The sequence below is a fragment of the Helianthus annuus genome, chromosome 12, assembly GCF_002127325.2.
Source record: "Helianthus annuus cultivar XRQ/B chromosome 12, HanXRQr2.0-SUNRISE, whole genome shotgun sequence".
NCBI classification, from domain to species: domain Eukaryota; kingdom Viridiplantae; phylum Streptophyta; class Magnoliopsida; order Asterales; family Asteraceae; genus Helianthus; species Helianthus annuus.
Genome location: NC_035444.2, coordinates 737,261 through 764,283, shown reverse-complemented (window position 1 = coordinate 764,283; position 27,023 = coordinate 737,261). Strand labels below are relative to the sequence as shown.

Genomic DNA, 27,023 nt, shown 5'->3' with positions numbered 1-27,023 from the left:
GGTTGATGGTGGTTGTGGTTTAGAAAGATAGAAGCAGAGGTGTTATAGGTTGTGTGGTGGGAGATGGTTGTGGTGGTGTGTGGTGGCGGACTAGCGGCGTTGATGATGGTGGTGCACTGGAGGCGTTTTGGTGGTGGTGTGTGGGAAATGTAGATAGAGAGAGATGAGAAGAATGAGATAACTGTTTACACAGTGGGTTATTGGACTAAAATGGTAATTTATAAACCTTTTTATGTTAATTCCCAAAATACCATCGGTTTTTAGATGGAGTTAGGGTATGTGATCAAAATGACAACAAAAGAGAAAAGTCAGGGACCCAGAGAAGAAAAAAATTTCTATTTAGACTAAAATGACAAATTTAAACAAACCTAGGGACTAAAATGTCAATTTACTGAATATACATTGATACCAAGAAAAAAAAAAGAATCATTTATGGCCGTTACAACTCAAATTGATGACCGTTACAATTAAAATCAACAGATCCAGAAGCAAAGGAAACCGGAAATCCGATCATGACAAGCGTGTGGCGGTGGATGCTGGTGGCGATGCAGAGCCTACATATCTAATCAGAACCTCTTGAGGAAGAAGATGATACTTGATTCCAAGCTCTTCGAATATGTTCTTCAGCTCCATCACCAGGTTTGATCTTCTATCGCTTTTCTCATCGTAGTTCTGAAAGTTTATCGTATGCGTTACGTACAGGCTCATTTTCATCTTGTTCACATCTTCGATCTCCCTAACCCTAACACTGTGCTTTGGCCGCCATAACTGCGGTTTGCTATCTATGTACCTGTGAAATTAGATGAAATCCAGAGTTAATATCCGAATTAAACATAGTTACATAACCACTAGGGGTGCAAACCAGCCGAGCCGAGCCCGAGCTCGAGCTCGATTAACTTATGAGAGCTAAGCTCGAGCTCGACTCGTTGGTAATTTCTCAAGCTCGAGCTAGGATCGGGCTCGGCTTGTTGGCTCGACAAGCCTGACGAGCTTCACATGTGAGGCTCGAGCTTGGGCTTGATAAATAAACGAGCTTTATTTTAGGCTCAAGCTCGGCTCGGGCTCGGGCTCGATAAAGCTCGGCTCGTTTCTTGCTTTTTCTTGAGCCGATCTCAAGTAGCTCGCGAGCCACTCGGTTTGTTTGCACCCCTAATAACCACAAGTCCACAACCTAACCTACTTAATTGATAATTACTGTTGATTTTGTTAGTGTTTTGATTTTGTGAATTTGAAGAGCAATTATTTAGTATGAGTAGTATTCGGTGAATACAAACCAGGGATCAGGTCTCCGGTTGATAAGTTAAAATTTGAAATCCTGCCCTCGTTGTCAATCCCGAAAACATCTACCTTCATTGCTTGTTTCCTACACAGAAAGACACTCTAGACTTAATTGAAACTAGTCCTGAGTTACTACCATAGTTTTAAGTCTGTCGAAGTAGACGATGAATGGAATTTAATCGATTGATATAGTAAGAGAGGTACAGGAGTGTGATTGACGTACGCTTTGATTTTAGCTTTTAGTGCTAAGATGTTCTCCACTGAAGTAGAAACATCCAGATCAAACTCGACAGAATCGCTCATTTCAGGGCTTCTGTTGAAATTGCTGATCGCTTTTGTTGCCAAGATTGAATTTGGGTAGTAGATCTTCTCGTTGTCGTATCTTAGGAATACGGTTGTCAATATGTTTACTTCTTCTACAACGACCTATAGGTTTATGTTCATTGGAATAAGTAAAGCAGAACAAGTTTGCATTAAAGTTAAGAGCAAGATTTGGAAAGGCAATTAGGTATTTAGGTCCAGTAAGATACCTGAACACCATCAACGACACAACGATCACCAACGTCAAACGGATGCATCACAAACACGAATATGATGGCTTCAAATGCTGTCTTAGCAGAGGTCCCAAACATGAAAACACCGAGTAATAACTGAGATGAGATGAAAAGAAGTACTTCTGTTGTGGCAATCCCCATGAGTAGTAACCAAACGATTATGAGGACGAATAATGTAAGCCCAGAAACAAGCTTGTTTAGCTCTTCGATGGCTGTTTTTGTGTCATTTAGAGAAAGTGCCAGAAATTTACGCTCCTTGTACACGTTAACCTGAAACCGAGATAGAAATTTCAAGGGAATAGAACATTTTCTTGATCTAAAACATCAAGGATTGATATTTTAAATGAATAGAAAAAAGATTGACAGTTATTTGCTAATTACCACCCAGTTACTAAATATCTTTTTCTTAATCTTTCCGGTTTCCACTGCGCCTTCAAACAATGGAAGCACTCTCTTCACATCCTCTACGTTCATAAAACGCAAAAGATCACTCTCTTCGATGTACCTAGTTTGTATGACAATTTTAAATCACAAGACACATATTTTAAAAGTAAGGGCACATAGCAACATGCTTTTAAAAATGGTCCAATTCGGTAACTATATTTTTTATGTCCCGACCTTGTTATTAAAGTAATGGCAACGGTTTAGTTTGATGATTTTCATTAAGGTTCTACCCCGTATTTGTTACAATATTAGGACATAAAAAGTATAATTACCATGTATGTAGACCATTTTGAAAAGCATTTTGCTATTTTAAGGAAATTGCCCAAAGAATAACGAACTGAAAGATCAAGAAACACGATTAAGACTAATCTTACTTGTGCCCGTGTTTAGCAACATTTCTGAATATAACATAACCCGCCTCTTGAGCTTCCGATTCACAATTTATTGTTCCTTCTTTTTGTTCGTTCCCCTTAGCAGTATCTTCACTTTCATCAAGTGCACTAGAGAGTGTAGAAAAACCCGATTTACTTATAATTTTCATTAATCCTTTCATTGTCCATGCAGACACCTTTCCGCGCTTCATTTTTTGTAGCTTTTGCACATCAACAACCTTTTCTTTCTTTTGTCCCCCGCTTTCATTTTTAGAATTTTTGAAACTCAACTGCCTGCTCGGTGGCATGCTTTCAGAATCCCCCATTAACGGAGGCCCCGACAGTGTCTGAAGAACATACTGATGGAAAATATTTTCTTGGATTCTATCGAAGAATATCTTAACATGAAACTTAGAAGCTAAGAGTTTTACAAATAGAGTTTTAAGGACCCATGCAGCCGCACCAACAAGTGTAGAGGCAATCCCCCGTGTGATATAGTTTAAAAACTTAGTTGTGTTTCTTGATCTACGGACCCCGTGGTTGATCAGTAGTCCCCACGTTAGTAAAATTAAACCTAACCAGATAAAAACCCGAACGCTTTTTTGCAGGCTATAAACAAAATACAAAACTTTCTTCTTAAGCAAGAATTCCTTTTCGATCAAGAAAACTACTGTGTATGTAAACCATTCTGAAAACAAACGACCACAGAATATTGCTAACACCAAAACACACCATTTCCATAGTTCTAAACTCCATATATATTTCTTAAACTTATCCACAGTCGTGCTCAGAATTAAAACCACCGTTACGCAAATAAATAAACTGAACTCGATTAAAAACCAAACCTTGACTTTCTTTGATCGTTTTCTTGTCCTATTCGCTTCGAGAATTCTTGTATAATATACATCCTCATCATCCTCATCTTCGTCTCCTGGTGACGCCAACAATGGTGTTTTAGGTGTTATTGGAGGGGTGACTTTGGGTGTGTTTATCTTCTCTACAGGAGCCACTGGTTCAATGATTCTTGATTTCGGCTTCGGGTATGGAGATTGAGCCAATGATATTTTGGCAGTGTCTTCGGCTTTCATGACTGCAACTGGATTAGTATTTGATATCTCTATAGTCGAAGGGCCCGAGCCCTTAAACGATGGCTCTTTTTTCCTTGATCTGAGACCCGCATCTTGATTTGATTGAACCGGCGGAATAATAGTAACAAGTGGTGGTGGGTCAAGATACCTTTTAAAGGATCCAGATTCTTGCTTCTCAATTCCCTCATCCTTCATCTCTCCATTTGGGTCACTAGAATTTGATTTTTCTTCAGCACCACCTGAAATCTCTACTATAACATCATCACCATCCAGCTCCTTCTCCATGAACCGGGTAGGCGGGTATCAGAACTCAGAAGCAGATATTCTTTTTTGTTGAGTTCTTTTTCTTTATCAGCTATGATCAAACACAATACTAAAACAACGGAGATAAAGACAAAGTCAAAGTAAATGACACAAGTTGGTGCATAGGACTAATGGGATTAGGTGCAGCCATGAAGAGTTTCAAGTGAATAACTAAAACATGTTGTATATAACTATATGAATAATGATATTTGGTTATCAAAAAGAATATCATGTCTTGAGATTTAGCAAAGAAAATAAGAAACAACCGTGCAAGTTGCAGTCTTTGAGACGCCTGCCATGAGAAAAGTAGGGTCAACTTGGGATATTTTAATTAACAAATTGTCAAGAGATAACAAATCAGTAGTTTTCTTTTGTGGAAGTCAAACTTTTGTGAGCTGGATTTGACTAGTAGGGAACTAATGGCACACCACTAAATAACCGGTTTACAGTCGGGTGTCTAAATGTGTTCTAACTTCTAACAAAAACAGGTTGATGTGTTTAATATTGTGTCGTGTTTGGGTTGGGTTGGGTTGTAGATAAACTCTTCTACCTTTTTGAAACCAGAAATAGACTAAGTGTAGTGGTTTTTGTTTAAAGGATTTATTAAAGTGTCAGGCAAAAAGACTTTAAACTAAACTAGGATTTTAACCCGCTGCACGTTGCGGCGGCGTCGAAAGTTAAAATAACTCGTATTTATAGTGTATATTTGACCCGACTCTTTACTTAAAAAAATCCTTAAAAAAATTACGTCGCCATCGAATGAAAACGTGTATATTTGACCCGACTTGCTTTCAAATACAATTTACGAACGTACACAAAATAAGTAGAACATAGATAAAAAAGTACAATAATTTGTCCACGTTGCGGTGTAAAGTCGTAAAAGTCATTTAAACCAAAGGAGGTGTCAAGTTATTAAGTAGAAAAGTTAAGAAGGTCAAAGTTGTCAATTACTGAAAGTTAGAAGTGAATGCGCAACTTACTTAAAGATAAGGGTTAATAGTGTTTCATGTAAAAAAATTAAGGGTGTAAAGTGGAAAAAAGTGTTATTGATTGAAAATTCAAGGGCCTCATTCCTTCCACGACTGCCATTGCGGTGCCATAAAGGCCCTTGGGGAGGGCCACCCCTTGATTTGGTCGTAATTGTTTCATGAGAATCTTGGAGCTGGTGAGGAAGATTTGCCCCCCCCCCTCCCCCCAATCATCATCTGTTACACTTAGTTCTAAAAAAATGAAAATTACAAATTATAAACTCGTTTACAACTCATTTGACTCGTCAATTTGTATAGAAAAACACTCGCGCGGGTCACGTCTAATATAGACACGAGTCCTTGATCTGACGGCCCCACCCTCACCCCAGTATGAGATGATGAGTTGGCGCAGTCAAGTTTAGCATATCGGATTATGACAAGTGGGCCCCTTGCCAAAAAAACTAATTTAATTAAACAATTTGTTGAAAAAAAAAAAACCTCTCAATAACAACTCTTTTTAAAGAACAATTAAATTCCAAAAATCATCTTCCACTTCACCTTTATTAAAACTTTCATTAAATTCACACCTATCTCAAACCTTTAAATTTTCACTCTCAACCAATCTTCATTTCTCACCAACCTCAAATTTTCACTCTCAGCCAATCTTTCATTTCACGATTGCATTTAGCGTATGCAACAAACCCTTTAAACCCCTCGATAGCTCGGAGGACAAGGAAGGTCTCGTGAGAGTTACATAGGGAACACACACACACAAAAAGTACATTTATCTACCACACAAAACAAAAGGATGAAAATAAAAAAATACATAAAATAAAATAAATAACACAAGCGGATATGGATTGAAGGGTCTTAGGAAAGACTCTTACAACCCATTGTAGTTGTTAAGCGGGTCTTGACCTGAGGAAGATGATCCTTCCTGTGGTGGTGCGGGTTGGTAGAGAGGAATAAAGCTAGGGGCTTATGCTTGTGGGTTCGTTGCTGCATCTTGCACCTCTTGTGGTTGGTCACAGATGGTGGAGTAACACGTATAGGATGCGTACTCCATATAAGGTCGATATTCCACAAAGTCACGGTGGTGGCGGATATTTGTTTTAAGAATATAAAGATTATTAGTTGTTTCTCCCGCTCATGAGCCAAGATAGCTTCATACCTTAGAGTTGCCAACATTTCACTTCTTGTACTTTGGTTATACCGATGTTGGTAATACGACCTAGTGTACAAACACATTATTCCTTGCCCTCACAACCTCTTAATTAATTAATGTTTTGATCGGAGTGTCACGCTCCGATCAAAGATAATATTTATAAACTCTAATTACCCTTAACAAATAGCTAGTGGTAGCAAGGGGTCGAACCACGAAGAGTATGTGATTTGCGATTTGATTTGAATGAATTTAAACAAATGTCACAACTTATGAAGCTTGCTAAAGTATTTTTGTATTTATGTTTGATAAAAAGATGTTGAATAAAATTACTAAAATGATTGTATTGATTAACTACTAATGATTAGAAAATATTTATAGTCCCAAATTACCCTTAACAAATAGTTAGTGGTAGTAAGGGGTCGAACCACGAAGAGTCTGTGGTTTGCGATTGGATTTGAATGAATTGAAATATGTGTCACAACTTATGAAGCTTGCTATGATATATTTTTGTATTTTTGTTTTGTTGAAAGATGTGAATTTAAACTAGAAGAATTGGTTTAATTGATTAACAACTAATGATTAACACATTGCAAGAAATGAAATTGATTGTTTGAACAATATAAAGAAAACAAGGTTCACACCCGGTTCGGTGATTGAAGTCCTAGGGTTTCTACAAGTTTTAGATTCGATTCAATTGCAAATATGATTAACAAATTTAGTGTTACGAGGCTTAGGTGCCAAGAGCTATCAACGTCGTGAGTAACGGACCACAATGCACTTCGTTACCAAGAACATGTAAACTCTAACCTAGATAAGGCATAATTGCACATAAACATTTCACAAAGTCAAATTTAATCTTCACTCCACAATTCAGAATACAATACCACTGCAAGACAATTATCATAAGTTTCAAAATCAAATCACAACTTGTCAAAAATCGAATCACAAATACAATGTTTAAACCCTAAGAATTTAGCCGCTCATGGTGGAAAAGGCACGATCAACGGATGCTTGAGACTTGAATTGGGTCATCTTGAAGCTTGAAGATGGATGAATGGAGGAATGGTTAGGGTTGTGGATGATTGGTGATGATGGATTGAAAGATGAATAGAATTAGGGTTATCGAATGGAAGTCCTGATGATTCGGATGTTGATTCGGGTGATTTTGATGATGCTAGGTGAAATTGGTGATGAAAAAAGTGATGAGAATAGGCTCCAAAGTGAAGATTCAAAACTCTCCAAAGTGTAACTCCCGTAATTGATGACCAAGATGTCTTGTGGATCGTTCAAAACCCAAAAAGTCAAAAATATCGCGATTGCAACATAGGGGAGACGTCGCCGACGGCCTGATGACCCGTCGGCGACGGTGCATACTGGTTTAAAAATGGCCGACGGCCTAAGTTGCTGCCTACGGGCATTTCTGGCGACGGAGCTTTACACATACCGTAGGCGACGACCCATATGGGCATCGGCGATGGTGCTCGGAAACTTGACTTTCTGTTTTTCCCATTTCTTGAGTCCGGTTGATCCGTTTTGCGTCCCAGTGGCTCGTTTTTCACTCCGGTGACCCGTAAAGCTCCCGAAAAGCTCATTAAACTCTACTAGACCTGAAAAACAAGTATCTAATCAAAAGTAGGCCATTCGAAATTAAAACTTGTGTAAAAACATCAAATTAAACAATTACGAGCACCGGTTTTCGACCACGTATCACATCCCCACACTTGTCTTTTGCTTGCCCTCAAGCAATTTTGTTTTTCACTTTCACGTGGGTCGAACAAAGAATACACTCCCCATTCCCGAGACGAAGGTTAAAGTCCAATGTCATGCTAAAGTTCAAACTCTTTACAATTTTCAACATATTTAACGGTCAAGTGAATAATCACATATAACAATGGTTATCCAAGATTAACCCGCCCGCGAAACTAACAATTCATACACATCCCTCACAATGTTCTCTCCACTCGGCTTGTAAATTGGCTAATGTTTATAACATATTAGCACTTCAAAGAATATTCACTCAAACCGATTAGAACACATACCGCATAAGCTTGCAACTCAATCATTCTCCACCATCGATCACGAATACTAAGCACAAGTCATAAGGTCTTTGTAAGGGTTTTAACGGGGCTAGGCTAAGGGTAGGAAATAGGATATTTTAAAGTGGCCAAGATGATGAAAATTTGTTTTTTATTACAAATGACTACTCTAAACAAAACTAACTATAAACACCAATTTGAGGCAACAACTTTCGCCTTTTATTCAACAACTACTAACACTACTTTTTGTGTTCTCAATGCTTTTTCAATTCTTTTTCATAACATTTTCTGATTTTTTTTATATGCAAACAATCAAAAAAACAACTATACAAATACGACTCCTATAATCGAATTTTCATCACACGGGTTTAAAAGAAAAAAATGTTTAAGGTTATGGGCTATAGGGTGGTCAAACGAAAGGTTTAGGCTCAAAGTGGGCGACTAGGGGATTTATTTGGGTAAGGATGGACAAATGGTTTTAAAAGAAAAGGTTTACCTAATGCCTTAATCATTCTCGTGCTTGTATTCGGTCTATGGTCTCAAACGTATCAAAAGTTGCAAGTTCTACAATATATGACTAATGGTTCACTCAAACAAAGAAACATAGGTATGTAATCTATGATATAAAAGTGGCTCAAAATCTCACATATCTAAAAGGGTATGGTATGTGACATGCATAAAATACTAGTTTCTTAGGCGGATTATTCCCAAATAACCACCCGCTAAATACCCGTAATGCTATTAATTTGAACTTGACCATGACAAAAGACCAAATGGGTTGTGACATCCCTCGTTGACTTTAGTTACTTGTGCTTTTAAGATCGCTTTTGAAACAAGATATTTTTGAAATTTTTTTGAAATTTTGTGACATCCTCAATGTGTAGTGTTTAAATGAACGGGTCAAAAATCTAAAACTTTTACTACTCTCCCATCCCCACACTTGAGGTGAACATTGTCCTCAATGTGTAGGAACTAGAGTTTTTAAAGCACACAAGGGACGTGACACGACTAACTTCCCCAAAATTTCACCCCGAAAAAATAATATACAATTTACAATCCACTTATTTGCTAACTAAAAATCAAAAGTAAAAAGAAACGTATGCACCTGATTTTTGAGCTCATTCCTCGTGTTCTCTTCTTCTCTTCATGAGAGCGGTTGTCCCACGAACCCAATGTACCTACAAATCTTAACCCTTGTGTAGAAGCATGCTTCTCACAACCATCAAAATTTGTTAGTTACCTAGTTCTACCACTTTTATGAAAATATTACCAAGCCATACGTTATTTCACTTTGATTTATGTGGAAAATAATTTACAACAATAACAAACCTAACTCACTTTCGTAGGAATCACGGTTACATTTAGCCTATGCAACAAGCCCTTTTAAACCCCCAATAGCTTGGGAGGACGAGTAGGTCTCGTGAGGGTTATATAGGAAACACACCCACAACGTTCATTTAACTAGGCAAAAATAAATAAATAACGAAATAGAAATAAAGAAAACAAAATAATATACAACAACAACAACACAAAAGATACCTTGCCTCTACCGCTGATATCTCTCGTTAGGGTTAACTGGCGGGTTTGGCTAGTATTGATAACTAGTGAGGGCTTCAAACATCTTGTAACACCTCGAAATTTTGTGTCCAATGATGTGTTAACACGTGTCATTTGTTTACACGTGGCATCTATAATAAATAAAGGACTAATTTTGACAAACCTTGAAATTATATATAAATTCGAGGGTTATAAATGTCAACAAGGGTAAATATACTGTACAGTATCCCTAAATAATGCTTAAACCTTCAAACGAATAAATTATAGATCGTACAAAAACAAAACGCGGAAGAAAGTGAGAGATTACAAACTACAGGGGTTAACTGTGTCAACATGTTTAATAATACCTCTGAGTGACCCTTTAACGTTCCAAAGACTTTGTAACAGTATTATACACTCACTAAAATAATATATATGAATTTCGCGAAGTTTCGATATGAAACGAGAAAGTTACGATCGAATTCGTTGAAGAAGGGTTAAAAGCGTCAACAGTGAAAGTTAAGGCTTTCCAATATAATAAATAAATAAACCGGGGACTTAATAATGCGGGTAATTAACACGAGGCCCCTATCGGTAAATAACCGAGGGCCAAACCGCAAAGTTACCCCTTCAAAACCGAAAGGTCAGGCGAATCATTACGAAAGATTTCGTTATTAATGGCCAGATTCTGTAATAATTACAAAAAGATTTAAAAATCCTGATTTCTTAACCTTAGGCGACCCGCGTGAAGGTTAAGGATTAGTTGAGGCGGGCCGCGAGCCTCCTCACTAATTCGCCTGATTTCTTCACCTTTAGGCGACCCGCGTTAAAAAGCATGGAAACTCCCATGCGGGCCGCGTAAAGTGCCCAGATGCAGTATTGTAGTAACTACTTGGCTTTTGGACCATTTGAACGATCAAAACTTAATCAAAGAGGCATGGGCACCCTACAATTGACCCATATCACTCAGGGGACATCTACCCATCATCATGATCAGTAGTAGCATGTTGTGTAATGATTTTAGGCCTTGTTCTTGGCTATAAATAGCACCATTGTGCTCATAACATTCACAACATCAAAACTCACTCCTCTGATCATTCCAAGAGCTCTAAAGCTTTCCCCTGTGTTCTTAAGTCTTCTCTTAAGCTTCTGTAAGTAATTCAACCTTTGTGGTTCCACATTTGCTTAGTTTTTAGCTAAAAACCAAACCGTCGTAACTACGGTTTGACTTTACGATAAATCAGTAATGGTTCAGTCTTATGACGAATCAAAAGTGGTTATGAGTTGGTATTTATGTGGGTATTAAACCTCTAAAATGGTTCCCCCTGATCACCACTCTAACTATGTCAAATGTCGAGTCAAACGTGCGGTTAAAAAGTCAACAGAAAGCTATTTTGGCGATTTATGCATAATCTGTAATATATATGTTATGGAACCTGTTTTGATAATCATAAGACATGATAATAAGTATATAAACATGTTTGCGCTCGTTTGAATCGATCATTTACTATATAGAACCGGTTCGGAGCCGAATGTCGCAAAAGTTTGACTTTTGCTTTGACTTCAGTTCTGACCCGTTTTAGTGAGGTATAAATATACCTTAGGACTCTCTTAGGACCAGGTCACATGTTGGTATACGCCTCTGTGGTCGGTTCATGAGTTATCCGAGTCTTTTGCGCAATTCCGTCATTCGCCTAAAAGTTGACCGTAACGGCCTAATTAAAATTAAAACGAGTATTTCGGACACGTGAACGGACCAAAACCTTGCTTATTAAATTATAAGCATGTCCCTAAAGTTTCACGTCAATCCGAGGTCTAGAATGAGAGTTATGCTAAAAGGCGCACTTTTAAGAAAGTTTTGTAATTAACGGCGCAATTAGCATAACGCCCATCTAACCCAAGTTTTCGTCACCAAAACTTCTACCCACTGTGGTAAAATAATATTTTGGGAATTTTAAAGATTTTTAATAATTTTTACCTTGCTCATAACCTGCGGTTATGGCTACGGTTCGGTAAATACCGAATATGCCCTTTTTGGCCAAAACGGGAGTTCTACAAGGTCTTTTGACCCGATTCCAGTTGCTACTGGTTTTAAATAATAAATAAAGTATTTTAAGCTTTATAAGCTGTTCGGGAAACTCAGATTTCCTGTAGAACTCGAAAATCCCTTTTAAAGTCTTTAAAATGACCGAAAAGCCCCTACGGGGCATAATATTAACTTAAACTCGTTACGGGCATTACGGAAGGTATCCTACTGATACCAAAATACTTTTAAGGCATATTGACTTAGGAAATAAGCGTACGACTCTTATGGTTAACCGTTTCGCCTATTTGCGCACACGGTACGGCTCATGGAACTAGTTTTCGTGCAATAGCCGATATGGATCAAATTATATTATTTGAACCCCAAAACCCAGAGTATGAACTATAAACCCATATAAAACAAGTCACTGAACTTGTTGGGTCCAAATCATACTCCACTCTCGGTTTTCGCCTTTTCGTGCGAATTAACCATATCTATATATCGGAATCAACCGGTTTAAGCTACGGCTAATACAAGGACCGTTAGGATTCTAAGAGGTTAATTAAAACCTTCGTTCCAGATTAGGAGCCCCAGTAAAAGCTATCGGTGACTTGATCTAAATTAAGGATTAATACTTGCAAAGGTAAATACTTTTGACTTATTTCCCCTATATGGGCTTGGGTTACGGTATATTAATACCGCTTGATTGAGCATTATATAATTCCATCGCTTAGGTGGTTAATTGATTAAATATGATTGGCTCATTTAAACAGTTTTGTGGCTTATAAGCCTTTGGGGGGTTTAATGACCGTTGTCCCGGATATCCTTGGCATCATTTTACGAAATGGCCACGACCATCGACATCCCGGTGTAGGCGTACACCCGGTATAAAGTGTCGACATTAAAATTAAAAGACGTAGCCGTTGGTTTTCATACTACGGTTTTACGCAAACGTGGTGTGTCTATAAATCTTTAACCCGGCACGACCCGGGCTACTGAACGCATAAAAGAACATGTAAAACGTTCACAAGATTTCATTATGAATTTTCCCAAGTTATAAAAGAGTTTGTGCCTTGTGCATTCAAATCAATTTTAATAAACATTTTCAAATGTGTCAGTTGAATGTATTTACCAGTGTAAACTGACGTATTTTCCCCAAAAAGATTAAGTGCAGGTACCTAAACGTAATTGGCTGGTATTAGCTCCCTAGCGTCGGGATAAGCCTCGCAAGCTTGATTGCAGTATCTAATGGAACAATACTTTATCTGTATTTACGATCCACTGTGGATATATTCAACCCTGTAATACATTTTGATATTACAATCAGAGGTTGAAATTTATATATTTATCTTATGCTTCCGCTGTGCATTATATAATTGTGTGGTTTGACTATATTGTTGCCAACATCGTCACGGTAATCCCCCACCGGGCCCACCGGTGAGACACGTGGAAATCGGGGTGTGACAGGTTGGTATCAGAGCCAACATTGAGTGAATTAAACACTACCCTATCGTGTTTAATCTCAGTGACACAATTGCACATACTTGAGTCTAGACAAGAACTTAGGACAAATTCGGATTACTACTCCATTTTTGTCTTTATTATTCGATTTGATTTTTAATAAGTTTTGGAGCAGGAAAATGCCACCTGTTATATTCCGAGGAAGAGGAAGGGGACGAAGAGGCCGAGGAGAAATCGTGACACATCACGATCAAGAAGCTGGACCATCTGGTACAAGACATCCTTCGATGACAAGGAGCGAAGAGCCACAACGACGAAGAGATCTTTACGAACCAGCGAGGCATTCCACTTCGCACAGCTCAACGCCATCCTACCGGCACTCCTTTGGACCAGATTCAGAAAATAATCCCAACAACCCACAACCTTCCTTCATACCTCTACAACGTTCGGTATCGCACCGAAACTATGACGACCCTAGTCCATACTACGTAGCTCAGTTTAATCCGGCTGACTACATACAGGAACCTTCAGGTTTTGTTCCGCTAGGGCCACAAGACCATTTTTCTGAAGATCCCATGGAGGAAGATGAGGACCCAACTGAACCAGCTCGTGGTACGCCCACGCATCCGATAGAAGTATCTGATGGATCTTCATATCATGGACCGCAGTATCAAGGCCCAGATAGCTTTATGGCCTTGTTTGACCGACATGAGTGGTACAACACACCATCTCATCAGACATCGCAACCGAGACATCCACAGGATCCCTCTGAGGATTCACGCTTCGAGGCAGTTACGCCACCACCTCCGCCACCGGCACAACCAGTAATACCTGATCCGCCGAGGCGTAGGAGGACCAATGCTCGTATGTCTACACGAGGAGGAGGGGGTAACCACTTCAGCACTCCTCGACATTCTAGTAGTAGCCACTATCCGCCGCTACATGAAGAAGGACCTTCAAGTCCTATACAGGAAGCGAACTCCGCACCTACTGCACGAAATTCGCCACCATTTGGGTATGACCAACCCATACCAGCTTACACAGGTCCAACGGCTTACAACCCGTTTGAACCGTCACAAGCACAATACAACTACGGCTATGAGCGCGACCCATATGTGGTGTCGGCTAGATATAATGCGCGCTACCCGGACGGAGCACATGGAAACATGGGACCACCGGATTACTCAGCTCATGGGTATCCAATACCTCCCAGACCTCCAGTTCCGCATCAAGCGCCACAACCACGATTTTCTCCTCCTGAACAGGAAGAAATACTCCATCGATTAGATCGTGTGGAGAGAGAGTTCGAGGAAGAAAAGAAAAGCCACCGAGGATTTCTCAAGGGCTTGGCGAATCTACTAAAGGGCAAAAAGAAGAAACGTGACCACTAGCCCTTAATAGTAGTACGAATGTAATTTCTATTTTGAAATAAGTCCCTGTGTGGACAACTTATCGTATTTCAGTCCCTACGTGGACTTACCTTTAGTCCTTGCATGGACACCTATCTTGTACTAGTCCCTGCGTAGACTTGTCACTTATTTTAAACCTCTCTGGAGGTATGTATTATTTGAAAGACCCGTTTAGGGCAATATGTAATTGTATATGAAATTTCGGAATGTATGTTATGAGTTTTGTTTTAATATATATAAAAATAAATCAAAACTATTCCTTTTATATTGATCTGCCTAATAAAGAATCTTAAGGGGGTGAAACCTAGCTTGGGGTCTTTTAAGATCAGTCAAGATGGTACGACCTAGCTGAAAAGATTCTGATTCCCTGTTAACCTCTGTACGCATGTTAACATTCATGGCAGATGTGATTCGTTATAATCACGCACGTCATTCTTAATCCTTTGAGGATTTCAAAACCCAACTAAATGATATATAGATCGTGGGTTAAATCACCAATGAAGGTGATCAATATTATAAAGACATCCATTTAGTGATGCAATGCCTACGGGCCAGTACTATAAAGACATCCATTTAGTGATGCAATGCCTACGGGCCAGTACTATAAAGACATCCATTTAGTGATGCAATGCCTACGGGCCAGTATTATAAAGACATCCATTTAGTGATGCAATGCCTACGGGCCAGTATTATAAAGACATCCATTAGTGATGCAGTGCCTACGGGCCAATATTATAAAAACATCCATTAGTGATGCAGTGCCTACGGGCCAGTATTATTAAAACATCCATTAGTGATGCAGTGCCTACGGGCCAGAATTATTAAAACATCCATTAGTGATGTAGTGCCTACGGGCCAATATTATCAAAACATCCATTAGAGGTGTAGTGCCTATGGGCCATAATAATTGTCTTATAAGACAAAAGGCAGTAGTAGTCTATGACTCTCTGTCAGAAAGAGATAAAAGAACTACGGTTCAACCCTCTATGCCTTTGATTCTCTGGAATCTCGGCTAATATTATAAAACATCATCGTGATTAGGCTTTATGCCGCCAATACTATTTATATAGTTAAAATAGGATATATTCAAATCCTAATATTTAATGAGTTAATAAGTTAACCGAATATGGTCTCTGTACCATGGTTGACAAATTGTCATAAAAGACAATCACATAATAATCTCCTAAAGTAAAATTTTGTTATCTTCTGTAACAGATTCAAGTTACAATGGCGGATCCCAATGGAGAGAACAGCCACACGAATGAAGATGACTATGACAATGCGTCAGTACATTTGACAGGCGCACAGCTAAAGGCTCTGATCAACAATGCTGTCCAGGCAGCTATTGATCGTCAACATACTGAGTCTCAAGGCAGATCTGTGTCAAAACCACCCTCTAAACCAAAGACACACTCCAAACCACCCTCTGAACCCAAGAAAGATGACGACAAGCACTCGTCTACTGAGCACAGCGTTCATCGCGATAGAGAATATACTGATGCGTCAAGTGCTAAGGGTTGCACCTACAAATACTTTGTATCATGTAAGCCCCGTGAATTTACAGGGGAGAAGGGTGCGGTTGACTGTATCACTTGGCTAGACGAGATGGACACGATAGTGGACATCAGCGGGTGCGCTGAGAGGGACGTGGTTAAGTTTGTGTCCCAGTCATTCAAGGGCGAGGCCCTGGCGTGGTGGAGAGCTCTGGTGCAGGCTTCAGGTAAGTCTGCCTTGTACAAAATGTCATGGGGAGAGTTTATTACCCTCATAAAAGAAAACTACTGCCCTCAGCATGAGGTTGAGAAGATTGAAGCAGATTTTGTCTCACTAGTGATGACAAATCTGGATTGTCAAGCTTATCTGACAAGCTTTAACACTATGTCACGCCTGGTGCCATATCTTGTGACACCAGAGCCTAGAAGGATTGCCCGTTTCATTGGGGGCTTAGAGCCGGCGATCAAGGCCAGTGTGAAGGCCTCTAGGCCAACGACCTTCAGGTCAGTTACTGACCTCTCCTTGTCTCTTACACTTGATGCTGTCCGTCTGAGGGCACAAAGGAGCAAGGAGGCTGAAAAGCGAAAACGTGAGGATGATACCTCACGAAAGTCTGGGAAAAAGCACCGTGGAAACGGTGAAGGAAAGAGAGGGTCGGAGGCAAAGAAGGAGGGGCAAGCTGATGGAAGACCTCACTGCAAGGTCTGCAAGAAACCTCACTCCGGGAAGTGTAGGTTTGCGTCTGGTTCACAGTCGCAACAAAGGACTCCACCCTGTGGGCTATGCAAGTCCAAGGATCACAAAACAGTGGAGTGCAAAAAGATAAAGGATGCAACCTGCTTTAATTGTAATGAAAAGGGGCACATAAAGAGTAATTGCCCGAAGTATGCCAAGAAGGCGGAAGAAACTAAGAAGACAAATGCGAGAGTTTTCCGCTTGGATGCAAAGGAAGCGGTCAAGGACGACAATGTGCTTACAGGTACTTTTCTCGTAAATAATATATTTGCAAGAGTACTATTCGATTCTGGCGCTGACAAGTCCTTTGTAGACCAGAAATTTTGCCAACTACTAAATATGCCAATCAAAACCCTTGACGTGAAATACGAAGTAGAGTTAGCAGACGGAACGATAGAAACCGTCTCTACTGTTCTAGAAGGATGTGAAATATCCATTAGGAACCATTCTTTTCCTTTATCTCTACTTCCTTTCAAACTTGCGGGTTTTGACATTGTGCTAGGCATGGACTGGTTATCCCGTAATCAGGCCCAAATCATCTGCGGCAAGAGGCAGATAGTTTTAAAAACTCCGAGTGGTGAATCTCTTACCATTCGAGGGGATACGCATTACGGATTGCCCGAAGACGTATCTATGCTGAAAGCTTCAAGGTGTTTGAACAGAGGCTGTGTAATTTACATGGCTCAAGTGATAATTGAAGAACCAAAGCCGAAGATCGAGGATCTTCCTGTCATTTCTGAATACCCCGAGGTTTTTCCTGAAGAACTACCTGGTTTGCCACCAGATAGACAAGTGGAGTTCAGAATTGACATCATTCCTGGAGCAGCTCCGATAGCAAGAGCACCTTACAGACTAGCGCCAACGGAAATGAAAGAACTGAGGACCCAGTTGGATGAACTGCTGGCGAAGGGTTTTATCAGACCTAGTTCATCTCCCTGGGGAGCTCCTGTCCTATTTGTAAAGAAGAAGGACGGATCGATGCGGTTATGCATCGACTATAGGGAACTAAATAAAGTTACCATAAAGAATAGATATCCTTTACCAAGGATCGATGATCTGTTCGATCAGCTGCAAGGAGCAAGCTACTTCTCCAAGATCGACTTAAGGTCGGGCTATCATCAACTAAGGGTCAGAGATGAAGATGTACACAAGACTGCATTTAGGACTCGCTATGGTCATTACGAGTTCCTAGTGATGCCTTTTGGGCTCACAAATGCACCGGCTGCGTTCATGGATCTCATGAATCGCGTTTGCAAGCCGTATCTAGATAAATTCGTCATAGTCTTCATCGACGATATCCTTATCTATTCCAAGAATCAAGCTGACCACGAGAAGCATCTCCGTTGCATTCTCGAATTACTACAACGTGAGAAACTCTACGCCAAATTCTCGAAGTGTGAATTCTGGCTAAGAGAAGTTCAGTTTTTAGGACACGTTGTGAGTGAGCGTGGTATCCAAGTGGATCCCGCTAAGGTGGAGGCAGTCATGAACTGGCAAGAGCCAAAGACGCCTACCGAAATTCGTAGCTTCCTGGGTTTAGCAGGATACTACCGAAGATTTATTGAAAATTTTTCGAGGATTGCTGCGCCCCTGACTTCCTTGACCAAGAAGAAAGAAAAGTACATCTGGGGCCCGAAGCAGCAAGAGTCCTTTGAAATACTGAAGCAGAAGCTAAGCAACGCACCTGTGTTGACCTTACCTGAGGGTACTGATGAATTCGTGGTTTACTGCGATGCATCACACACAGGCATGGGATGTGTTCTTATGCAGAAGGGCAAGGTGATTGCCTATGCTTCAAGGCAATTAAAGGTACATGAAAAGAATTACACCACCCACGACTTGGAGTTGGGTGCCGTTGTATTTGCACTTAAGTTGTGGAGGCACTACCTTTATGGCATTAAATTTGTGATTTATTCTGATCACAAAAGCCTCCAGCACCTGTTCAACCAGAAAGAGTTGAACATGAGGCAACGCCGCTGGATGGAAACCCTGAATGATTATGACTGTGAAATCAGGTACCATCCCGGCAAGGCGAATGTAGTCGCCGATGCCTTGAGCAGGAAAGAAAGGGTAAAACCTATTCGAATCAATGCCAAGAGCATTGAGGTCAAGAACAATTTAATTGAAAGGATTTTGGCTGCACAGCGAGAGGCTGTGTTGGAAGCTAATTATCCTAATGAAAAGCTGGGAGTAACTGAGGAGCAGTTGACTCTTAGCAAGGATGGAATTCTTAGGCTGAACGGACGTATATGGGTTCCGATTTATGGAGGACTACGAGATGTTGTTCTCCAGGAAGCCCATAGTTCCAAATACTCAGTCCATCCTGGTGCTGATAAGATGTACCAAGACTTAAAGGCAAATTATTGGTGGATAGGCTTGAAAAAGTCTGTAGCCGCCCATGTAGCAAAGTGCTTGACTTGTGCTCAAGTCAAAGCCGAGCACCAAAAGCCGTCTGGCTTGCTACAACAGCCTGAACTTCCCGAGTGGAAGTGGGAATGCGTAACTATGGACTTCATAACCAAGTTACCCAAAACCAGGAAAGGAAACGATACAATATGGGTCATAGTTGATAGGCTGACTAAATCAGCTCATTTTCTACCCATCAAGGAGACATATAGCTCCGATATGTTAGCCCAACTATATGTTGATAAGATTGTAGCCTTACACGGCATACCTGTGTCTATTATCTCCGACAGGGATACTAGATACACATCTCACTTCTGGAAAAGTTTCCAGCAATCTTTGGGCACGCGTTTAAACTTTAGTACGGCTTACCATCCACAGACGGACGGTCAAAGTGAGCGTACTATCCAAACGCTAGAAGACATGCTTCGTGCATGTGCGATCGATTTAGGTGGTAACTGGGATAAAAACCTACCCCTAATCGAATTCTCCTACAATAATAGCTACCACACCAGCATAAAGGCTGCGCCTTTTGAGGCATTATATGGTAGGAAATGCAGATCGCCTGTTTGTTGGGCGGAAGTAGGAGAGGTCCAATTATCGGGACCAGAGATTGTTTTCCAGACGACGGACAAGATTTTCCAGATCCGGGAACGTCTCAAGGCTGCCCGCGATAGGCAGAAGAGCTACGCTGATCCAAAGCGTAAGGATTTTCACTTCGAAGTGGGTGAAAAGGTATTGTTGAAAGTATCACCTTGGAAAGGGGTGATGCGTTTTGGCAAGAAGGGCAAGCTGAGTCCGAGATACATAGGACCTTTTGAGGTCATCGAACGAGTCGGATCAGTTGCCTATAAACTAAACTTGCCTGAAGAGCTCAATGGAATTCACAATGTGTTCCACATCTGCAATCTCAAAAAGTGCTTCGCCGACGAGTCGTTGGTAATTCCACACACAGATGTGCATATAGATGAGAGCTTAAAGTTCATAGAAAAACCTTTGTCGATTGAAGATCGACAGGTGAAGAAGCTTCGCAGAAAGCACGTACCGATTGTAAAAGTCAAATGGGATGCTCGTAGAGGTCCTGAATATACGTGGGAAGTCGAAGCTACGATGAAAGAAAAATACCCCTATTTATTTGAGTAAATCTCGGGTCGAGATTTATTTTAAGGGGGTGAGGATGTAACACCTCGAAATTTTGTGTCCAATGATGTGTTAACACGTGTCATTTGTTTACACGTGGCATCTATAATAAATAAAGGACTAATTTTGACAAACCTTGAAAGTATATATAAATTCGAGGGTTATAAATGTCAACAAGGGTAAATATACTGTACAGTATCCCTAAATAATGCTTAAACCTTCAAACGAATAAATTATAGATCGTACAAAAACAAAACGCGGAAGAAAGTGAGAGATTACAAACTACAGGGGTTAACTGTGTCAACATGTTTAATAATACCTCTGAGTGACCCTTTAACGTTCCAAAGACTTTGTAACAGTATTATACACTCACTAAAATAATATATATGAATTTCGCGAAGTTTCGATATGAAACGAGAAAGTTACGATCGAATTCGTTGAAGAAGGGTTAAAAGCGTCAACAGTGAAAGTTAAGGCTTTCCAATATAATAAATAAATAAACCGGGGACTTAATAATGCGGGTAATTAACACGAGGCCCCTATCGGTAAATAACCGAGGGCCAAACCGCAAAGTTACCCCTTCAAAACCGAAAGGTCAGGCGAATCATTACGAAAGATTTCGTTATTAATGGCCAGATTCTGTAATAATTACAAAAAGATTTAAAAATCCTGATTTCTTAACCTTAGGCGACCCGCGTGAAGGTTAAGGATTAGTTGAGGCGGGCCGCGAGCCTCCTCACTAATTCGCCTGATTTCTTCACCTTTAGGCGACCCGCGTTAAAAAGCATGGAAACTCCCATGCGGGCCGCGTAAAGTGCCCAGATGCAGTATTGTAGTAACTACTTGGCTTTTGGACCATTTGAACGATCAAAACTTAATCAAAGAGGCATGGGCACCCTACAATTGACCCATATCACTCAGGGGACATCTACCCATCATCATGATCAGTAGTAGCATGTTGTGTAATGATTTTAGGCCTTGTTCTTGGCTATAAATAGCACCATTGTGCTCATAACATTCACAACATCAAAACTCACTCCTCTGATCATTCCAAGAGCTCTAAAGCTTTCCCCTGTGTTCTTAAGTCTTCTCTTAAGCTTCTGTAAGTAATTCAACCTTTGTGGTTCCACATTTGCTTAGTTTTTAGCTAAAAACCAAACCGTCGTAACTACGGTTTGACTTTACGATAAATCAGTAATGGTTCAGTCTTATGACGAATCAAAAGTGGTTATGAGTTGGTATTTATGTGGGTATTAAACCTCTAAAATGGTTCCCCCTGATCACCACTCTAACTATGTCAAATGTCGAGTCAAACGTGCGGTTAAAAAGTCAACAGAAAGCTATTTTGGCGATTTATGCATAATCTGTAATATATATGTTATGGAACCTGTTTTGATAATCATAAGACATGATAATAAGTATATAAACATGTTTGCGCTCGTTTGAATCGATCATTTACTATATAGAACCGGTTCGGAGCCGAATGTCGCAAAAGTTTGACTTTTGCTTTGACTTCAGTTCTGACCCGTTTTAGTGAGGTATAAATATACCTTAGGACTCTCTTAGGACCAGGTCACATGTTGGTATACGCCTCTGTGGTCGGTTCATGAGTTATCCGAGTCTTTTGCGCAATTCCGTCATTCGCCTAAAAGTTGACCGTAACGGCCTAATTAAAATTAAAACGAGTATTTCGGACACGTGAACGGACCAAAACCTTGCTTATTAAATTATAAGCATGTCCCTAAAGTTTCACGTCAATCCGAGGTCTAGAATGAGAGTTATGCTAAAAGGCGCACTTTTAAGAAAGTTTTGTAATTAACGGCGCAATTAGCATAACGCCCATCTAACCCAAGTTTTCGTCACCAAAACTTCTACCCACTGTGGTAAAATAATATTTTGGGAATTTTAAAGATTTTTAATAATTTTTACCTTGCTCATAACCTGCGGTTATGGCTACGGTTCGGTAAATACCGAATATGCCCTTTTTGGCCAAAACGGGAGTTCTACAAGGTCTTTTGACCCGATTCCAGTTGCTACTGGTTTTAAATAATAAATAAAGTATTTTAAGCTTTATAAGCTGTTCGGGAAACTCAGATTTCCTGTAGAACTCGAAAATCCCTTTTAAAGTCTTTAAAATGACCGAAAAGCCCCTACGGGGCATAATATTAACTTAAACTCGTTACGGGCATTACGGAAGGTATCCTACTGATACCAAAATACTTTTAAGGCATATTGACTTAGGAAATAAGCGTACGACTCTTATGGTTAACCGTTTCGCCTATTTGCGCACACGGTACGGCTCATGGAACTAGTTTTCGTGCAATAGCCGATATGGATCAAATTATATTATTTGAACCCCAAAACCCAGAGTATGAACTATAAACCCATATAAAACAAGTCACTGAACTTGTTGGGTCCAAATCATACTCCACTCTCGGTTTTCGCCTTTTCGTGCGAATTAACCATATCTATATATCGGAATCAACCGGTTTAAGCTACGGCTAATACAAGGACCGTTAGGATTCTAAGAGGTTAATTAAAACCTTCGTTCCAGATTAGGAGCCCCAGTAAAAGCTATCGGTGACTTGATCTAAATTAAGGATTAATACTTGCAAAGGTAAATACTTTTGACTTATTTCCCCTATATGGGCTTGGGTTACGGTATATTAATACCGCTTGATTGAGCATTATATAATTCCATCGCTTAGGTGGTTAATTGATTAAATATGATTGGCTCATTTAAACAGTTTTGTGGCTTATAAGCCTTTGGGGGGTTTAATGACCGTTGTCCCGGATATCCTTGGCATCATTTTACGAAATGGCCACGACCATCGACATCCCGGTGTAGGCGTACACCCGGTATAAAGTGTCGACATTAAAATTAAAAGACGTAGCCGTTGGTTTTCATACTACGGTTTTACGCAAACGTGGTGTGTCTATAAATCTTTAACCCGGCACGACCCGGGCTACTGAACGCATAAAAGAACATGTAAAACGTTCACAAGATTTCATTATGAATTTTCCCAAGTTATAAAAGAGTTTGTGCCTTGTGCATTCAAATCAATTTTAATAAACATTTTCAAATGTGTCAGTTGAATGTATTTACCAGTGTAAACTGACGTATTTTCCCCAAAAAGATTAAGTGCAGGTACCTAAACGTAATTGGCTGGTATTAGCTCCCTAGCGTCGGGATAAGCCTCGCAAGCTTGATTGCAGTATCTAATGGAACAATACTTTATCTGTATTTACGATCCACTGTGGATATATTCAACCCTATAATACATTTTGATATTACAATCAGAGGTTGAAATTTATATATTTATCTTATGCTTCCGCTGTGCATTATATAATTGTGTGGTTTGACTATATTGTTGCCAACATCGTCACGGTAATCCCCCACCGGGCCCACCGGTGAGACACGTGGAAATCGGGGTGTGACACATCTCCCTATAGTTATCAAGTGGACTCTGCTCTCCTTGAGGTGGTGGTTGGTAAGGAATCGTGATGAAGCTGGAGCCTACTGCCTCGGGCCAGTGAGGGGTTGGATCGGATGGGCCTCATGGACGGGGAAGGTTGGGGTAATCGGTCCACACCGAATGTTCGGCATAAGGGAGACCGGCTTGATAGTCTCTTTGATGTCGCTCCTGATCGTGGAGCACCTTGGCATTATTAATAGCCATTTGGTTAGAGGCACAATAAGCTCTCCATCTGCGTTGCTCCAATTCTCTTTGTTCATTTTGATGCCTCGCCTCTTCTTCCTCCCATGCCCGTCTTTGGGCCCTATCTTCCTCTTGTAATTGTAACAATTGTTCCAATTGTGACCTTTGTAGCGCTTGTTGCAATTGTTGTTCCTGCGAAAGGATGCTTGGGAAGCCCACTGTTCTTGCGTGTACGCCCCGTGCGTCTCTTCCCATCCTTTCCTTCTTACCTCATATTCTCTTCCCTCACCTATACATGCCGAGACGTTATCATAAACCGCTTGTTACCCTCGGTTCCAATTCCGGTACGACGGCCCCTGTCTTTGATTCACAAAGTTTGCTACATCAGCAGAAATTTCCCGATGTATCCGCCTGTATCTCTGCCTTGGTCCCCGTGGACCAGAAGGCTCCGTCTCACCCTCCATATCAACCATCTCCTCATCTTCATCTTCATCTTACTCTTCATAACCCTTTCTCGGTTCAGTGTATCGGTAACTGTTCCCTTGTTCATCCTCGACTGTGTGAAGATGACCAAAAGCCTTAACCGTTATCTTCCAATGTCGCCTCATGGAGGTGAAGTTGAACTGATCGATGGGTTTAGACACCCACAGCGACTCCTGAGGCAATGCATTTTGCTGCAAAATCATTGCACTAATCAATCTCACATAAGGGATCATCTTCCGTTTGAATGATTCCCTTGTATCCCACGTATTGATCATCACGATTTGGCGCCATGATAGCCTTGGCGTCCCATACAACAACGAATGTAAAACCCGACAGTCGGGTGCCTTCACTGTCCCGCGGTCCCCAAACCGCACCAAAACATTATTGGCGTTTGAATGATTCCCTTGTATCCCACGTATTGATCATCACGATTTGGCGCCATGATAGCCTTGGCGTCCCATACAGCAACGAATGTAAAACCCGACAGTCGGGTGCCTTCACTGTCCCGCGGTCCCCAAACCGCACCAAAACATTCTCCAATGAAATGCCTTGTAATATTTTGCCTTCCAAAGACAAATCATTTCTGGACTCCCCTGCACCTCTAGAACCTGGCAATACCGATGCTAGCATTTGATCCGGATCAGCCGTGTTTGCCTTGTTATCCAGAAATTGGTCGTAGTCATAGTAATCATATACTTCAACCCCAAGCGAATCAAATCTCGCGATGGCATTCATGTGCTCAAATAACATAATCATTTGATTTTTGCCAATATTGCCGATCAACTGCCACGTAGGAGCCGGTCCATCAGAATGTTCAAACCGTAGAGTAGACAACCATTCACAAACTGCGCCCAAATACACCCGGGTGGTGATATCCTCGCACCAATCAAGTACTCGTTCCCACCCAATCTTTTCAAACCTTTGAACTATGCCGATTTTGCGGAATTCTTCGACATTCAACGTATGCTCACATACTATCCTCTCGGGTACGGGCTTTGAAACACCCGTGACCATCTTCATTTTCCACATCTTCGCCTCTAATTTCTTGTTTCGGTACCGGAAAAGAGCCTTCAGTTTTTCGTCCTTCCAAACCGAGGCCGACCGACTTAATTATAACTAAAGAATCCCCGCCGCATTGCGTTCTAAATTTTGCGAGTTAACACGATGCAACGTGCGTGTGTTACACCGTCTATATTTTTTTCCCGTTTGACAGGTCCAACATACCATGCGCGTCCTAAATTGACTTAATTATAACTAAAGAATCCCCGCCGCATTGCGGCGGGTCGTAATTCTAGTTTAATTTAAAAAAGTAAAATGTAATCATTCAAACATGCCCTAATAAAGGTTCTCACCTTCCCCGAGTAAAGGTTCTCACCTTCCCCGTACCCGCATCAATTCTCCATAGCTATTCACCTTTATATCACCCACCTGAAACCCTAAGCCCTCGCTCGTAGGCAAGCAATCGACTACTGCACAAGATTCTTCTGCCCAAAAACAGCCACCTACCCTATTCATCTATCAATCAAATCATCTCTCTATCTTCCTCTCCTATAACTCATATACAAACTGTTTTTTTTTGTGTAAATGAGAACGCGTAAGAGATTATACGGTGAAGAAAGATCTTGTTCATCAACAAATGTAAGTACAATCAGCTTGTTCATCAAATATAGTCTGTTTTGTGATTTTCTGCAAGTTCAAGGATTTTCTGCTTCTGCTTTTAATATCTGCAATGTGCTTCTCATATTGTTGGAACTTCAGAACTTTGTTGTTTTTCATTCTGTTTGAACTTCATAAACTTCGTGGCTATGCTGTTGGAACTTCAATTGTTTAGTATGTACGCGGGTCTTGAATGATGTAATGCATAGTCTTGTCTATATTAAAAAAAAAAAGAGTAGTGTATAGGTTCATCCTGTGTTTGTTTGATTGTTAGTTTTGCTGTTTTCTGAAAATGTTAGTTACAAATTGTTAATAAGCTTCAAAACTGTTTTATTTAGTAAGCTTGATTATAATTTATTATTTAGCTTTAATTTTGGATTTTGAAATGTGAAGCAACACAGGAACTTGAAAATGAACCTAGGGAAAAATGTTATCCTGCGGGATTCCAGCAGCTCCCACAAAAGATCAAGGGAGAATAATCCATTTATTCGTTCAAAGAATACTAGCTTATCAAGAGAAATGGAGCAGAATATTCAAAAAGCTCTATTTGACATGGTAGACAAACTGCCTTTTGACTCTTGCGGACCTTCCGTTCGCTCAAAGTTATTTTTCACAATCCTCCTGGGCAACAAGCTACTTTTTAGCCACTCACGACATGGAGGAAAGGTATTCGCAGATCAATGATGCTCGCAACAAGGAGGAGGACAGGAAGATCCAGAAGAAGAGGAGGAATGGTGTTTGATTGTTTGTGTTGTATATTTAGACAATTGTTTGTATTTTATGACACTCTTTATATTTAGACAATTGTTTGTATCCA

The 27,023-nt window shown here is 40.4% G+C and overlaps 1 protein-coding gene and 1 long non-coding RNA gene across 3 annotated transcripts; one reads left to right on the top strand and one right to left on the bottom strand.

Moving 5' to 3' along the window:
* Positions 1–373: 373 nt before the first annotated feature.
* Positions 374–4,269, bottom strand: LOC110893690 (mechanosensitive ion channel protein 10). 2 transcript variants are annotated; one of them, XM_022140795.2, is made up of 6 exons: positions 2,651–4,269; positions 2,214–2,337; positions 1,809–2,102; positions 1,502–1,704; positions 1,275–1,363; positions 652–790 (listed from the first exon to the last, which is right to left on the bottom strand). In XM_022140795.2, exons 1-6 carry the CDS (start codon positions 4,018–4,020, stop codon positions 783–785), a joined length of 2,088 nt encoding a protein of 695 aa, XP_021996487.1. In that variant the 5' UTR covers positions 4,021–4,269; the 3' UTR covers positions 652–782. The 2 variants fall into 2 exon arrangements, with proteins under 2 accessions (XP_021996486.1, XP_021996487.1); XM_022140794.2 differs by lacking the exon at positions 1,275–1,363 and having other exon boundaries at positions 374–790; positions 2,651–4,268.
* LOC118484746 lies at positions 507–27,023 on the top strand. Its single transcript, XR_004874314.1, has 2 exons — positions 507–639; positions 26,600–27,023. It is a non-coding gene; the product is annotated as an uncharacterized LOC118484746 (long non-coding RNA).

Excerpts from the sequence above, each read along its gene's own strand:
- LOC110893690 (XM_022140794.2), bottom strand. The coding sequence starts at position 4,020 with ATGGAGAAGGAGCTGGATGGTGATGATGTTATAGTAGAGATTTCAGGT. Across the intron at positions 2,338-2,650 it reads GTTGCTAAACACGGGCACAA|GTACATCGAAGAGAGTGATC; the intron begins GTAAGATTAGTC and ends CATACAAACTAG. Across the intron at positions 2,103-2,213 it reads AGATATTTAGTAACTGGGTG|GTTAACGTGTACAAGGAGCG; the intron begins GTAATTAGCAAA and ends TCTCGGTTTCAG.